At 36.8% G+C, this 15,752-nt stretch overlaps 1 protein-coding gene across 5 annotated transcripts in view; it reads left to right on the top strand.

Annotated features, from left to right (window-relative positions):
* The window catches only part of Cep85l (centrosomal protein 85 like), a 231,621-nt gene that overhangs the window by 54,182 nt on the left and 161,687 nt on the right, over positions 1-15,752 (top strand). For 3 of the 5 annotated variants that reach the window (XM_046466993.2, XM_058586244.1, XM_058586243.1), the window contains exon 2: positions 3,012-3,153. In XM_046466993.2, coding sequence (XP_046322949.1) covers positions 3,093-3,153 — 61 coding nt within the window. In that variant the 5' untranslated portion in view covers positions 3,012-3,092. Of the gene's footprint in view, positions 1-3,011; positions 3,154-4,112; positions 4,512-15,752 lie in introns of those variants that run through there. The other 2 variants (XM_046466994.2, XM_046466990.2) reach the window with 2 other exon arrangements.

The raw sequence follows: 15,752 nt of genomic DNA, 5'->3' as shown, positions 1-15,752 counted from the left end.
TTCACTTCTCTCGGTCCTTTTTTCACAATCTCTAAACTGGAGTCAATATTAACTGTATATGACAGTGAAGATTACATAAAATATGCAACTGGTTTAGTGCAATGTCACAAGTTACTGAACATATATATTTGAAGGTCTATTTTCTTCAATAACTACTACCACTGTATTCTACCGATAACCCCATTTTCCACTGAGTACATCTCTATCTAATTCCACAATATTTTGGACTTTTCAGTTTTTAAACGGTTCCGTTCTCCATCAGTGCTGGTCAGAGAGGAGGCTTTGTGTGTACGTATAAGTGTGGAGACGACAAGATTTGGTTTTTGACCTCTCCTGTATCTTCAAAGGAAGGCAGGCAGGGAAGAATTTGTCTCCTTATGTACTGTCAAGATTGCTGTGTCCTTTTCACTGTAAGGGAGCTCACTTCTTTTCATAGGCTGAGTTTGAGTAGTTGGTGACCTCAAGTTCTATGATAAGTGTATCAGTTAAGCAGTTCCAGTAAATATTGACGGTACTTTGAAGTTCATGTGCTGGTTGAATTCTACTTTTCCTACCCCAAATTCCTATCTGCTGACGGGCTGCTTTAATGTTCCATATCTTACCTACTTTCTCATTGGTAATTGCAATCTAACTCTTGAGGCAAAGGTACAGATGAAATGCATTTTCTATATCTAATACGAATCAGAGTCTTGAGATGAGGTGTCCTTGTCTTCTTGGCTTGGCCATTACCAGCCAGCTATTTTCCCTAATTTTCCTCCCTTCATTTTGATAGTACTGGGAGGGACACCAAATCCAGTAGCTAACCAGACATCCACACAGGGAGTTTGGCATACAACCTAGAGTGAAGACTTCTATTAACTTTTCCCCACTTTGGGAAAGATTTCTGAACAGTTTACTATTTCACATAATCCCCAGACTAATTAGTAACCCTGAAGGGTCAGGAAAAGATTCTAAAAAGTACTTTACTCTATTTTGATACGTGTTTAGAAAACATGATCTACAACTGATCTGGTCTATAAAATTGTTATTTTTTCTTATTGGTATTTAACAGAGTTCCATTACTTGATTTTATGGTAATCTGTATCCCAATAGAGGTGCACAGATGTACTGTTCTATGTATTTTACAAATATTAACTCATTTAATCCCATAACAGTCCTATGAGGTAGTCAGAGTTATAATCCCAAATTACAGATGAGGGAATTAAGCCCCAGATAGGTTAAATAACCTACCTGTCTCCTAATAACTATTGTATATCTAAATTGTATTTGCCAGGAATTCAATTAATATTTTCAAATCCATCTTCAAAAAAGTGTTCTTAGTTTTATTTTTTCATTATTATGATTATTTGGGATTATAAAAACTCCAAATAAATTGGGGTTACATGTCACTTTTTTCTGATCTGGAAAAGGTTGTAAATCATTGTACTTATATACCTGAATTATCTAGTTGTTGGAATTTTTCATAATCCTTTCATAAAATTTTTCTATGTAGTGGCAACCATTCTTTAGAAACTGTTTCAATTGTTATTGCTTGGTTTAATTTTTCTACATATTGTTTGAAGTTGTTTGATCTTTTATCTTTTAATTTTAATTTGTTATATATGACACAGAATGCATTACAATTCATATCACACATATAGAGCACAAATTTTTATTTCTCTGGTTGTATTTTTGATCTTTTATATTGTTAAAAATATAAAAGTTTCTTGAGATTTTCCCATATTATGCATGGGATTTTCTTCTGTTTTTAAAATGTTGCCACTGTGCATTGTCACGCCTCTCTGGTTGTTGTTTGCCCAATCTAATAAATTTGAATCAGAAAAATAAATATAAGATAATTCAATTGAATCAGACCAGAGATTAAAATGTAAATTTAAGAGTTATGAATGATTTTTCACTTTAAAATAATGTTTTTTTGTGCAACATTTTAAAGAGTGTTTAATATAGTTTGATATTAGATATGGTGTTTTTAGTATTATTTTCTTCTTGCAATCTAGTTTCTGTCTTTAAAAAAGTCTCCTCCCAAAACATTAAGTACTTAAATTTCAACTGAGCAACCATACTTATAAATATGTAGATATACACAAATATTCAGTTTTATATAAATCACATATATGTAGGTATACACATAAATATATATTATTTTCATCACTTGTATTACTTCTGCTTAGTAGAACTGTTACCAAGATTGAGTTCCAACAATAATAATCTTTGCTTGTAATATTCTCCTTGTAGTCTTAAAATAATATCACAACAAAATATATGCCAGTTTACAATATCAGGGCTAGTAATAGTAGTCCTTAGGTTATCTATCTTGTACTATAATAAATTTTAATCATTGAATTCTGAGAAGCATGAATCTTTCCAAATATACATGATGCATAGATGTGGGGAAAGCACATTTCAGTACTCAGAATTCATATGATTGAAATGAATTTCTAATTACAGATCACTTCATCTATATAAATATTCTTACTTACTATTTCAATGACCTTAATTGCATTAGCTCTTTATCCCCCCAGTTTAATCATAGAAATACAACAATTTCATCTTCGTTGCTAAGTGCCACAAAAGTAACATGTTTTTACTTTTTGCTCTTACTCTGTAATAGGTATTGACATACTTTATGTAGCCTCAGATTCACATGTACTTTGTGTGTAGTAACGTCCTTCACATTGATAAAACATGTAGAAAACTTGAATGATTTTTCTCTGTTTAGAATTGAGTGGAAATTGGCAATTTTTGAATTAACAAACGAATGTATTTTAAACTCACAAAGGATTAAGATATCTGTAATATTTCATACATTTCTTCGAACGGCATCAAAAAGTTTGGTATTTAATAAACACTGTGCCCAATGACTATGTTAACTATACACCATGAAAAAAACGTACACTTGATATAGTGTTAGTAACTACCTATCTCATTCAAGTGTCATATTAAGTGAGCTAATACATATTTTAATCAGAAAAATGAAACAACTACATTCTTTTTTTTTTTTTTCTTTCTAGTTTCTGTCACTTTCTATCATCAAAAACATTTGGCCCTTGGCCAACATCTCATGATTTGGAAGTTTACTGGAGGAAGACTAAATGTACTCTGGCAATCAGATAAACTGCAACACAGATGTGGTAAGAGGATACACACGTAAAGGTAATTTGACCTTTATTAAGTTTTAAGCGGTACTTCCCAATTGCAGCGTCTTTAAGAAAAAACTACAAATATGAGGACTTTGCTAGCAAACTTTCAAACAGGAAAAGCAGTCCTGGACTCAAAGCCTCTGGAGGTAGGGACTTGGATCCAGGTTTACCACTGATTGATTGCCCCCAAGGCAAAAAGGGCCTCTTACTGTGATGCTCGATCAGTATAACTCAAATGAACTATTCTGTACCTAAATACTGGTAGGATCATCATATTTTCAATGAGAAGACTTTAAAATAATAGAATACTTCATTTTTTGGTCCTTCCTTAGGAACAGTTCAGGAAAAAGGTGAAAACTGATCAGGAGCAGGCAGATGCTAGGGTGTAGGTGGCAAGAAGGAAGGTTCTATCATTGATACTTAGGTGCCGTTTTGACTCAATTGCTTATCTGAAATACTGGGCTTCTAGTTTATCATTACGCTTCCCCTTGAAATTCATTTCCTGATTCTAATTACCCTCAGGTCCTTTTCAACTTCCCTACCCTTTTTCACATATATTCCTGTGTGGTAGATGTTTTGATACCTGTCTTATATCTCTTTTTCCCTTATTAAATTAAATCACCAACCGAGGTGATGCAAGGGCGGGACCACGTCTCTCAGAAGGGTAGGAGAGGGGCGTGAAACATTACCCAAGGGAGGGGCCGTGGATTACAAGATAAGAGCCCGGGACCAATTTAAGGCCCTCCAGTCGTCTGGCAGTGAACCGAGACTGAGAAGACGGGTTAAGGATGAGCTGCGGGACCTGCTATTTGCGGCAGAAAACGCAAAGCCGAGGAAGGGCGCCCGCCTGTTTGCAGAACCCGCCCCACGCCACGCACGCCTTAAGTAAGTCCCCTTGGCCCCGCCCCTACCAGGCCCCGCCCCCCCCAGCTCCGGCCTGGGCCTGGCTCAGGCTCAGCGGGCGGAGGGGGCGGAGAGAATCCGCAGCTGCAACTTCGTTGAGAGCCTTTGAGCCTAGGCGCAGCCGGGGATCGAGCTGCCGTCACCGCGGAGCCGCGGCTTCCCCGGCCCCGGCCTCAGCCCAACCGGCTTGGCCATGGCAGCTGCCGCCACTGCGGCGAATCTGGCCCCTGTGGTCCCTGCCCGTCGCTGAGCAGCCGTTAAGCCGCCAGCCCACCCTACAGCCGGAGCCGCCGCGGCCCAGGTTCGGCACAAGTTTCCGCCCCTGAAGAAGCAGGAGGCGAAAGCTGGAAAGGACGGACGCAGGGTGTAGGAAGCCCCTGGCCCACACGCCCGCGATGTGGGGCCGTTTCCTGGCCCCCGAAGCCAGCGGCCAGGACAGCCCTGGCGGGGCCCATAGCTTCCCGGCGGGTAAGGAAGGGCACAGCCCCTGGCTGGGTGGGGTGGGGGTCGCAGCAGCCTACGGTGCCTCGGGACCCGCCGCCGCTCCCCTCCCTGCTGTGGCCTTCCCCCGGCCGCCTGCCCGACGCTGGCGCGTGCCCGCGCCCGCCCTCCGCGTTTCCTCCGGCTGTCTGCTCCTGGCCCTGCGGGCTGACATCTGGCGGGCCATAGCCCCGCATCTCGGCAGACCATCCCCGCCGCTGCCGCGAGTCCGCATCGCGCCTTCTCGGGCCGCAGCCCCCATCCTCAACTTCCAGCTCGCCTGGGCCCCTCGGGTTGGGCTCTTTTGTCCCGCTTTCCTCCTCCCGTTCCCTCGTGGGCTGTGTGACCAGCGTGATAACGGGGCTTGCTCCCCGCTCAGAGGGACCGGGACTGGAAGGTCGCTGCGACCGTGTTGCGGCGGCCGGGGGCGCGGGCGGCTCTGCTGTACCCACGCATCTAGCAGCTACTTGAGGGGGCGCCTTTGGGGCGGGAGGAGGCTGTTGGTGCTGTGGGCGTGGCGAGCGACCCCCGAGGGGATTTCAACCCCTGCAAAGAACCTAGTCGCCGCCCGCAGCCCCCTCTGGTGAAAGGGGAGGGCGCTTCCTGCAAGATCCAGTGGATGTTTGAGCTGTAGGGCTGTTAATGGGTTTGACTCTTAAGGCCCCTTGGTTTTGTGCGTTCCGTGGGTGTAGGGGGCTGTTTGGATCCGACAGCCTTTTCATGCTGGCATTACCCAGAAATTGTATCGGAGCCCCTAAATTAGAATAAACCCTTCCCTAATTTGGCATAAAAAATAAAGCTTGGTTTGCCTGTGACAAGTTATCTAACGATGACAGTCCCTTCAGGCACTTTAATCTTAACGGAGTTATGAACCCCTTTGAAAAGCTGAAAGTTTAACGGACTTTTTGTCCAGAAAAAAAGAAAAGGCCATATATACATACACAAAATTTCTCCTCCTGATTCAGGTGGTTCTGGGACTCTTGTTAAGTAACCTTGTTCCACATAGCGTTTGAGCTTGACTTGGGTAACTTAGAGGCATATTTATTGTATACATTTTCAGAGAAATTATTTACAAAACCATAAAGCAAAGCAGCATTTAGAGAGGTCTTTGTATGATAATATTTAATGCTGTTAAAAAATCAGGTACATTGCTATTGAAGTTTAATGCGGTTCTGTGATAGTTTAGGTATTTCGGATGTAATTTTTAAAAATTTAGGTATATAACATGCATTTTTAAAAAGCCAGAGTTATATTTGAAATCATTTTCTTAAATTTAGACCTACTTTTTTTTTTAATGTTAGCGTGACTTCAATAAAAACAAACAGCATCAATATATGTAGGAGATTTTTTCTAAAATGTATGCAATTTGTCTTAAGACAGTAGTTGAGAGGTTTCTGATGCTTATCCAAGTATTCACAAATCCTGACATCTAAGTGATTTGAGTGATGAAGAAGAGATTTCACTATCTCTAGGGTCCACATGTGTCAGATGTCATCTCTAATGTCTTTGTAACCTAACCTCTTAAAATGTATTTGTGAATAATGATGGTTGTTTGAAGGTATATCACACAAGCGTTGTATCAATTTCCCATTGTTTTCTATTAAGAAAACATCTTACTGTTTTAGAAGTTAAGTAATGAAGGACTGATGTTATATTGCAGTCTCTAGACATTTACTATGGCATAGAATTTAGTGAAAGAGAATTATTATCCAAATTTCAGAAATTTGGGCAGTACATATTTACAAAAGCATTTATCTCAGCTTTGACAGTGATAAACTGTTGGTAAATCATAACATTGTCTTTCTAATGAAAAATGTTTTCAGCTATATGCTGGGAATGGATTATTTTTACAGAATTAGTGAAATTATTGTTTGTTTATTCTTATCCTGAGCAAACATATACACTTGAAATTGATTAAAATTAGTTTTTAAAATTTATACCTTACATGAACAACTTTTGGTTTTTATCAATTGAGCAGACAGTAAAAGTCAAGATTATGACTTCTGGGTTGATTGATGTGGATATCTTTTTTTTTTTTTTCTGAGAATCCGAAGAAAATTTATATTTTTGAAATACTGTTCAATATATCTTGACTAACTTGAGCAGTTTTAGGGCTTATCTGAAAACAAAGGGAACAAGTCTTATGAATTTATCAGCAATCTATTGGGTCCTGAGGGCCACTGTGAAAGACAGTGATAAGTAAATAATTTCTGGTATTAAAATGAGTCTTTCTCAATATGTGGGTTAATTCTAGGTATCCTGAAATTGGTTTGTTTACACAAATAATTAGACTAACAGGAAAACCAAAGGAATACAGAACCAGTTTTCTAAATGGAGGGAACTTTCTTTTTAAGGAAATGACTGTAAAAGAACAAATAGGAATACTAATTGTGGTTTGGAAAGTACTGAACTTTTGGCCTTTGTTTTAATTTTGTTTTGGCTTTACCCATAGTTTATCAGTTTTATGGAGTAACCATGTTATAAAACAAAATGAATATTTTCTTATGTTTCCATACTAAGATCACATAAAAACCATCCTTTTTTTTTTTCTGTTGACAAATATGACTAGAAGGCTAATTTTAAGTAGCAGTGGTTATATCTTTTGTGCATTTCAATGACTATATTTGAATTTACTCTGTTGTTCAAAATTTATACTAATTTCAAATGTGGATGAAGGATAGATGTATTTCTCTTAGGTTTTTGAAATCTAGCATGATATGGTGCTATTTTGAGTACTTATTAACATCTAGTGATATTGAATATGTTCCTTTTTTTTTATTCTTTAACCTAGATATTTTTCTTTTCTTTTCTTTTTTTTTTTTAATTTTTTATTGTTGGCTGTTCAAAACATTACATAGTTCTTGATATATCATATTTCACAATTTGATTCAAGTGGGTTATGAGCTCCCATTTTTACCCCATATACAGATTGCAGAATCACATCAGTTACACATCCATTGATTTACATATTGCCATACTAGTGTCTGTTGTATTCTGCTGCCTTTCCTATCCTCTACTATCCCCCCTCCCCTCCCCTCCCCTCTTCTCTCTCTGCCCCCTCTACTGACATTCGTTTGTCCCCCTTATATTATTTTTCCCCTTCCCCTCACTTCCTCTTGTATGTACTTTTGTATAACTCTGAGGGTCTCCTTCCATTTCCATGCACTTTCCCTTCTCTCTCCCTTTCCCTCCCACCTCTCATCCCTGTTTAATGTTAATCTTCTTCTCATGCTCTTCGACCCTACTCTGTTCTTAGTTACTCTCCTTATATCAAAGAAGACATTTGGCATTTGTTTTTTAGGGATTGGCTAGCTTCACTTAGCATAATCTGCTCTAATGCCATCCATTTCCCTGCAAATTCTATGATTTTGTCATTTTTTAATGCAGAGTAATACTCCATTGTGTATAAATGCCACATTTTTTTAATCCATTCGTCTATTGAAGGGCATCTGGGTTGGTTCCACAGTCTAGCTATTGTGAATTGTGCTGCTATGAACATCGATGTAGCAGTGTCCCTGTAGCATGCTCTTTTTAGGTCTTTAGGGAATAGACCGAGAAGGGGAATAGCTGGGTCAAATGGTGGCTCCATTCCCAGCTTTCCAAGAAATCTCCATACTGCTTTCCAAATTGGCTGCACCAATTTGCAGTCCCACCAGCAATGTACAAGTGTACCCTTTTCCCCACATCCTCGCCAGCACTTGTTGTTGTTTGACTTCGTAATGGCTGCCAATCTTACTGGAGTGAGATGGTATCTTAGGGTGGTTTTGATTTGCATTTCTCTGACTGCTAGAGATGGTGAGCATTTTTTCATGTACTTGTTGATTGATTGTATGTCCTCCTCTGAGAAGTGTCTGTTCAGGTCCTTGGCCCATTTGTTGATTGGGTTGTTTGTTCTCTTATTGTCTAATTTTTTGAGTTCTTTGTATACTCTGGATATTAGGGCTCTATCTGAAGTGTGAGGAGTAAAGATTTGTTCCCAGGATGTAGGCTCTCTATTTACCTCTCTTATTGTATCTTTTGCTGAGAAAAAACTTTTTAGTTTGAGTAAGTCCCATTTGTTGATTCTAGTTATTAACTTTTGTGCTATGGGTGTCCTATTGAGGAATTTGGAGCCCGACCCCACAGTATGTAGATTGTAGCCAACTTTTTCTTCTATCAGACGGCGTGTCTCTGATTTGATATCAAGCTCCTTGATCCATTTTGAATTAACTTTTGTGCATGGCGAGAGAAAGGGATTCAGTTTCATTTTGTTGCATATGGATTTCCAGTTTTCCCAGCACCATTTGTTGAAGATGCTATCCTTCCTCCATTGCATGCTTTTAGCCCCTTTATCAAATATAAGGTAGTTGTAGTTTTGTGGATTGGTTTCTGTGTCCTCTATTCTGTACCAGAATATGTTCCTTTTTATAAGTCATTTTAAAGCTATTAACATATTCAATCCTTAAAACATTTTGAGACAGAATATTATATTTTTAAAGTGTGTTATAAGTGTTAATAGGAAAGGCTTACTTGAGCTTTAAAAAATGTCATTTGTCCATTGGTTGGAGCTTTAAATCTGCTTTTTTGTAGTTGATGTATTGCCATAAGGTGTTTAGTGATGTCATAATGATAGTGGTAATAACTCTTAAGATTACATCTAATAATAAGGTTTGCTGCTGTGGTTCTGAATTAGATGGACCTAAGAGTACTACGGTAACAATGAAACATAACTTTTTAGCCTAAACTCACCTGGAAATGTTCTTTCATAATAGGCATTGGGGTAATGTCTTTTATGAAATGAATTTGATTAATAACTGGAATTTGATCACTTTGGCTTGAATGAAGCTAGTAAATTGATCTGAGGCCGATCAATAAATGGTGAGTTGATAATTTCTGTTGTCATGTTGTGAATATTTATGTATTTGTGAACAGAGTCATGGTTTTTGTTACTGAAAGAAATGTATGTATGATGTACTCTGAGAAGACAATGAAGGCTTGAAGTCTCACATATGTAGTATTTTCCTGATTTTAGCTTAATTAGTTCCCACAAATTGTGAATTAAAAAAAGAATGTGATCATACAGATAAGTTTTAAACTCAAATATATAACTGTGTTAAAGGTGATCATATTTTATACTTTCATAATTTCAGAATATTAAAGCAATATTCTAAGAAGCAATTTATTGTAGAAAGTCTTTTATTGGTGCATTATAGTTGTACAAAATTATGAGATTTGTTGTTACATATTCTTACATGCACATGATATAATTTGGGCTATATCACTCCTTAGCATAAGATTACTTATTTTAAGAATGAGAATGATTAACGTAAAAAGAACATCAAAGTGCTTTTTATACCAGTTTGTTGCTTTGACTTTCTGTTATTCTTTAATTAAAAACATTTATTGTTACTAGCATAAAGCTTGTCATCTCTTTAATGTGATTTATTCTGTTAATGAATATTAATTGTATGCCAGGCTTTGAGGATACATTGATGAACTAGAAAGATAAGATCTGTTATAAGGAAATTTACATTCTAGTGGAGAGGAAATGGTAAGCAAATAGATAATGAGAATAGTCCAGCTAGTAGAAGAAAAGGGAACTGGTTGGTATGACATAGGATTTCTAGGCAGAGCTACTTTGGTCAGGGAAGCTAGTCAGGGAAGACCTCTCTAAAGAGGTGACACTGGGCTGAGACCTGAGTGATGAGAAAGTGCCAGACATAAAGGGAGGAATGAAAGGGCTCCAAGGTGGAAATGAATTTGGAGAGTGTAAGGACTATCAAAACTAGTGAGTCGAGAGCTTAAGGAGTAGGAAAGTGACGTTAGGAAGGCCTGATAACAATTTAAGGCATTATAAGAAGTGAGTTTTATCCTGTGAGAGGAAGCTGGTTATGAAAGGGTAGGGGAGATGGCCCAGTTGTTTCACTCAGCACATTGAGTGTCTACCAAGAGACAGGCAGTGTTTTGTGCACTGGGGATGTGAACAGAAACAGACATTCTCTATCTTTGGTGTTTATAGATCACTCCTAGCTGTTCTGTGGGGAAGGATATTGGTGGGGAGGGGGCAGTGAACAGCTACAGAGAAGCCAGTTACTGTGCATTGCAGTTATTAGGTGAGAGATAATGCTTGGATTAGAGTGGTTTGATTAGATTTGGAGAGGAGGTTTGATTTGGAGTATACATGAAAATTAAAGCTGATGGGATTTACTCATGGTTTGGAGGTGGCAAGTGAGGGAATGAGGAATCAAAAACAACATCTTATCTTATCCTTGGCTTCAGTAATTATATAATGATTGGTGGTGCCATTTTCTGAGATGGGGAAATTGGAAGGGATGTGTGTGTGAGGAAAATAAGTGCAATCAGGGGTTCTGTTTTATTGTTTTAGTTATGTGAAGTTTTAGATTCTTAAGGTTCAGGTGAGATATTGAGTAGAAAATTGGTTATACATGTTTGGGTTCAGTGGGGGAGATCCTTAGATGGTGGGGAAGATATAGGAATTTAAAGAGTTACTTGTGTATAAATGGTTTAAAGATTTTGGATAAAATGTTTAAAGATCTTGGAGCTAGATGCATCGTATGGCAAGATTATTGAGAAGACAGCAGAGAATATAAGAAATTGGAGAACTAAGCTCTGAGACACTAACATATTCCTGTTTAAGTAGAAGAAGATGACCCATTTAGAGAGACTGGAATGAAGCAGCCAGGGAGATAGGAGTAAAACCAAGAGAATGTGTTCCAAAAGAGAGGTGCCTAAAGACCGGAATGATCAAGAAGTTCTCATGCTTCCAAGAGGCCATGTAAGAAGAGTCAGGAGGAAATGAATCAGTGCCACTGGCCAGCTTCAGTGAGAGGTTAAAAAGTATTAAACTGGCAGAGATCAAAGCTCACTTCATTGCATAGAGATCAATACATAGTTGCTCAATAAATGTTTGAATTACTGCCCCCTCCCCTTTAATTGCTTTCTCTTTACCACATCTCAAGCTGCAGTGACCAACTGCCTGGGTTTGCTTATGACTTTAAGTTTTAAAACCAGAAGTGTCCTGGGTTTGCCCAGAGTTGAAGGGTTTCCTGGGATGCCCTGTTTAGAGAGAGCAGTGTCCAATCCTTGACCAGAGTACTCTTTGCCTAGAGCATCTGAACTGGTATGAACAGTGTTCCCTCCCACCAGAATACAGGATTATTTTAGCCAGGGGACCAAACTTTTGACTAGTTTTATTTCATGCTTAAATTATCTTCCTAATAGACTGAGAATCTCTCCACCTCTGTTTTTTGCTTCTTTTCAGTGATAATTTAAAATTTTATTAGGTAGTGCTAAATTAATTCTAGCAGTTCATAGGATTTTAAGTTAAAGAGGATAAACTCAGAAACCTTGTCCTATGCCCTTCTAAAGAAGTACATGTACATAGTACATGTCTAGTGAATACAATTTGATTGCTTTGTTGATGCTACTTTGAAAATATTTTTTTATATTAAAGTTTAGAGCTTTAAAATTAACTGCAGTTTTTAGTTATTCCTTAGGAAGAGCCAGAATGAAAGCTTTGGACTATGTTTCTTGTAGTTTATATTTTTCCACTATTTAGTTACATTGCTTTTGTAGAGGCAGAGATTGAGTGCTTAGTGACCATAGAAATTGTATACTTGTTGTCTTGTTAGGACATTTCTGAACTTTTTCAACAGTTTCTTGTGGATTCTCTTTCTTTCTTTTTTGTCAGATGATCTAGAGTTTCACCTCTGGTTAGAACCTAACATTTCATGTCTGAGCTGATCTTTGGGTTTCTATGCAATTGGAGGAGCACAGCCTTTAGGAGCCTCTCCCCACTTCATGCTACCTGTTGTTTGACTGTTTTTCTTTTCTTCTTTTTTTTAAAAAAATTTTTTTTGTAGTTTTAGATAGATAAAATACCTTTATTTTTTTTTTTATCTTTATGTGGTGCTGAGGATCAAACTCAGGCCCTCACATGTGCTAGGCAAGTGGTCTACCACTGAGCTACAACCCCAGCCCATTGACTGTTTTTCTTGATACATTATGATTATCCTTCATAAAAGTGGCAGGTGTTCAGCAGAATTTTTAAAGAGTGTTATGACAATGAGAATGTTAATGTATACTTTGGCAGTAATGCACTGAAAAACTCAACTAAAAACTAAGTTATTTAATTTTGAGAACTGAAAAATTCCAGATATTTATAAATTTTCTCGAATTTATTATGAAATAGTTTAAGACTAATTATTTTTAAATTTTGCATTAAAATGTATTGTGTGTGGTACTAATGTTCCTAAGTATCAGGAAATAAATGGGTTATTCCGGGAAAATTATCCTATTCTGCTCTGGAGGTTAATGGCTACATAAATAAAAGCATTCATAGCATTCATTAGCTATCATTTGGGAAAATTCATTCTGATTTGTATATTTATTTTCTCTTGGTGATGATGATCCTTCTTAGTTTTGGCATAATTTGCTATCATTAAGAATTTTTTCTCTCTTTGGTGATAAGAAATAGCTACATTCTAAGACAAAGATAAACCTCTCTGGAATACTACTTGGTATTACTCCCTTATATTTGTGGTGGTTTTATTAAAAACATAGTGTTTACTGTTTGCTGTATCTCATTTTAATAGTTTCTAAATAGAAACAAAAGATTATGAAAAATTACATTTTTAGTTCTAATTATGCATAGCTACCAAAAAACTTTTATGAAATATGGTATTTTATATAACTAGTAGATAGGGTCTTTGGCCTATCAGCACACTGAAATGAGCAAGTATATAACTTTTTCCTGGAAGGAGATGGTCTTATCTATGTTGGTTGTACTCTAACTTTCTTGAGTTCTTTGTTATATTTAAGAAGTACCTGGTGAATATGTATTGGTTTGAATTTTTAATGTTTTCTCTAAAGGTAAACTATCTATTCATCTGATCATTCTTCTTAATTGAAGTATTTTTTTTTTTTTTTTTTTTTAGAGAGAGAGAGAGAAAGAGAGAGAGAATTTTTTTTTTAATATTTATTTTTTAGTTTTTGGTGGACACAACATCTTTATTTTATTTGTATGTGGTGCTGAGGATTGAACCCAGCGCCCCGTGCATGCCAGGTGAGCGCGCTACCGCTTGAGCCACATCCCCAGCCCAATTGAAGTAATTTTTAACTATAATCTAAACCAACCTACTTAAAGGCCCTTGTTATAATAGAATTGAAACTAAGGAAATTCAGAATCATATTTGAATAATCTATTTTTATACTTTTTATATTGCTTTATTTAATTTTTATTTTTAAATTGGTAAGTAATATTGTATAACTTTATGAGGCACAATATGGTTTTTTATTTATTATACAGAGTAGAATGATTAAATCAAGCTAGTTAACATATGCCTCACCTCATCAGCTTATAGTTTGTGATGAGAATTTTAAAATCTTTTTTTTTTTTTTTTTAACAGTGTTTGAAATATGCTATACAGTTGTTAACTGGTCACCATGAAGTGCAATCTATCTTTGTGAAGTAGGAAACATACTTGTCCAGTGTAGCTAAAACTTTGTACCTTTGATCAATGTCTCCTTTTTCTTTATCCCTTTCTCTACCCTTTTATATTTAGAAAGCCACAACCTCTGGTTACTGATTACTTAAATTTTATTTGAGTCCTTAAATATAAGAAAACTAATTTGCTTAGATTGAGCTAGATTTTAACATAGTTATTTATTTTTTTTAAAAAATTATTTTATATAGTTGTAGATGGACATCATGCCTTTATTTTATTTATTTATTTTTTATGTGGTGCTGAGGATTGAACCCAGTGCTTCACACATGCTGGGCAAGTGCTCTGCCACTGAGCTGTAGCGCCAGCCCCCTAACATAGTTATTTTTGTGTTTATGTGACAAGTAAATCTGATGCTACTAATCATATTTTAACTGAGCGGAGCAATACTCAAAGATTATTTAATGTTAATTTCCAGTGTTGGAACCTGGTCCTGTTTCATGATGTTTTTTTCTTTCCTCTGACCTAGAATTTTACCTCTGGTTAGAACCTAACATTTCATGTGTGAGCTGATCTTTGGATCTCTATGGGATTGGGGAATCACAAGCTTTCCAAGCCCCTCCCCTTTATGCTTCCTGTTGTTTGACTGTTTTTCTTGATACTTTATGACTGTCCTTTATAAAAGGGACATTTTTGACACTGTAGAAAACCAATGACTCCTCATTTTTGAAGTTGAGAAATTTCAACTAAATGCTCCTATTTTGTATATGCAATATCTTTATAGTTTATCGACTTTTAGATGTGCCTTGAAAAACGTATTTTAACATTTATAATGCATAACTGGGTGTATCATATAATTCATGGTGTCATTTAATTGATACTTTTTTTTAGTGGCACATATAAATAATACATCTAAAAATTATTATTTTTTGCCTTTGAAAGTGTGTGAATTGTGTTGACTCCTGGTATACCCTTTTCTTATTGAGAGCTTCATTTGAAAAGCATTATCTTTACCTTTAAGGGAATTGATTTATTTTTTTCAAATGGAAATGCTAGGTGAAATATTACTATCAGATCTGATTTGAGTCATTTTTTTCCTCTTGCAGAGGGAATGATGAAGAGTGCATAGGAAGCATAGCTTGGCTATTTTCTTGTTTATTTGTACTTATATTTTCAGTGTTAGTATTGATTATTGGTATTTTTAATATTCAGTTTTTTCAGCTTCAGCTTTCTCTGCAGTAATATTTATAAGCCTCTAATTCATTCTGTGAAGGTTAATTTGGATACAACTACATCATATAATATGTAAATCTGTTTAACCAGGCACAAACTGCAATGCATTGCAATACTTAGATTAGTGAAGGAGGATTGCGCTGTCAAGCCCCTTGTGAGAAAAACCTTGCCTTCCTACCTTGGTTTACCTTATATGTATGAACGTCATACTCTGATAATACAAGTGAGGGCACTAATATTAATCTGTATGTTAAATATTACTAAAATTTAGTACATTGTATTTAACTAAAAATAATTCTAAACTATAGACAGAGGTTCTTCTGGCAACCTGATGGTAGATTTCCCTAGTACACATGTATCCACATTAGAGATCATTGTGGTAGAAAATTTGTATGCTTTTTTTCCCCCAGAATACAGCTGTTAAAGTGGTGACTATCAGGGCTGGGGTTGTAGCTCAGTGATGGAACGCTCACCTAGCATCTGTGAAACACTGGGTTTGATCCTCAGCACCACATAAAAATAAATTAATAAAGTCATTGTGTCCATCTATAAC

The sequence above is a fragment of the Marmota monax genome, unplaced genomic scaffold, assembly GCF_021218885.2.
Source record: "Marmota monax isolate L192 unplaced genomic scaffold, Marmota_monax_Labrador192_F-V1.1 WCK01_AAM20220418_F8-fsc00140, whole genome shotgun sequence".
Classification (NCBI taxonomy): domain Eukaryota; kingdom Metazoa; phylum Chordata; class Mammalia; order Rodentia; family Sciuridae; genus Marmota; species Marmota monax.
Note: the sequence above shows the minus strand (reverse complement) of the source record. Positions and strands in the feature narration are given on the sequence as shown.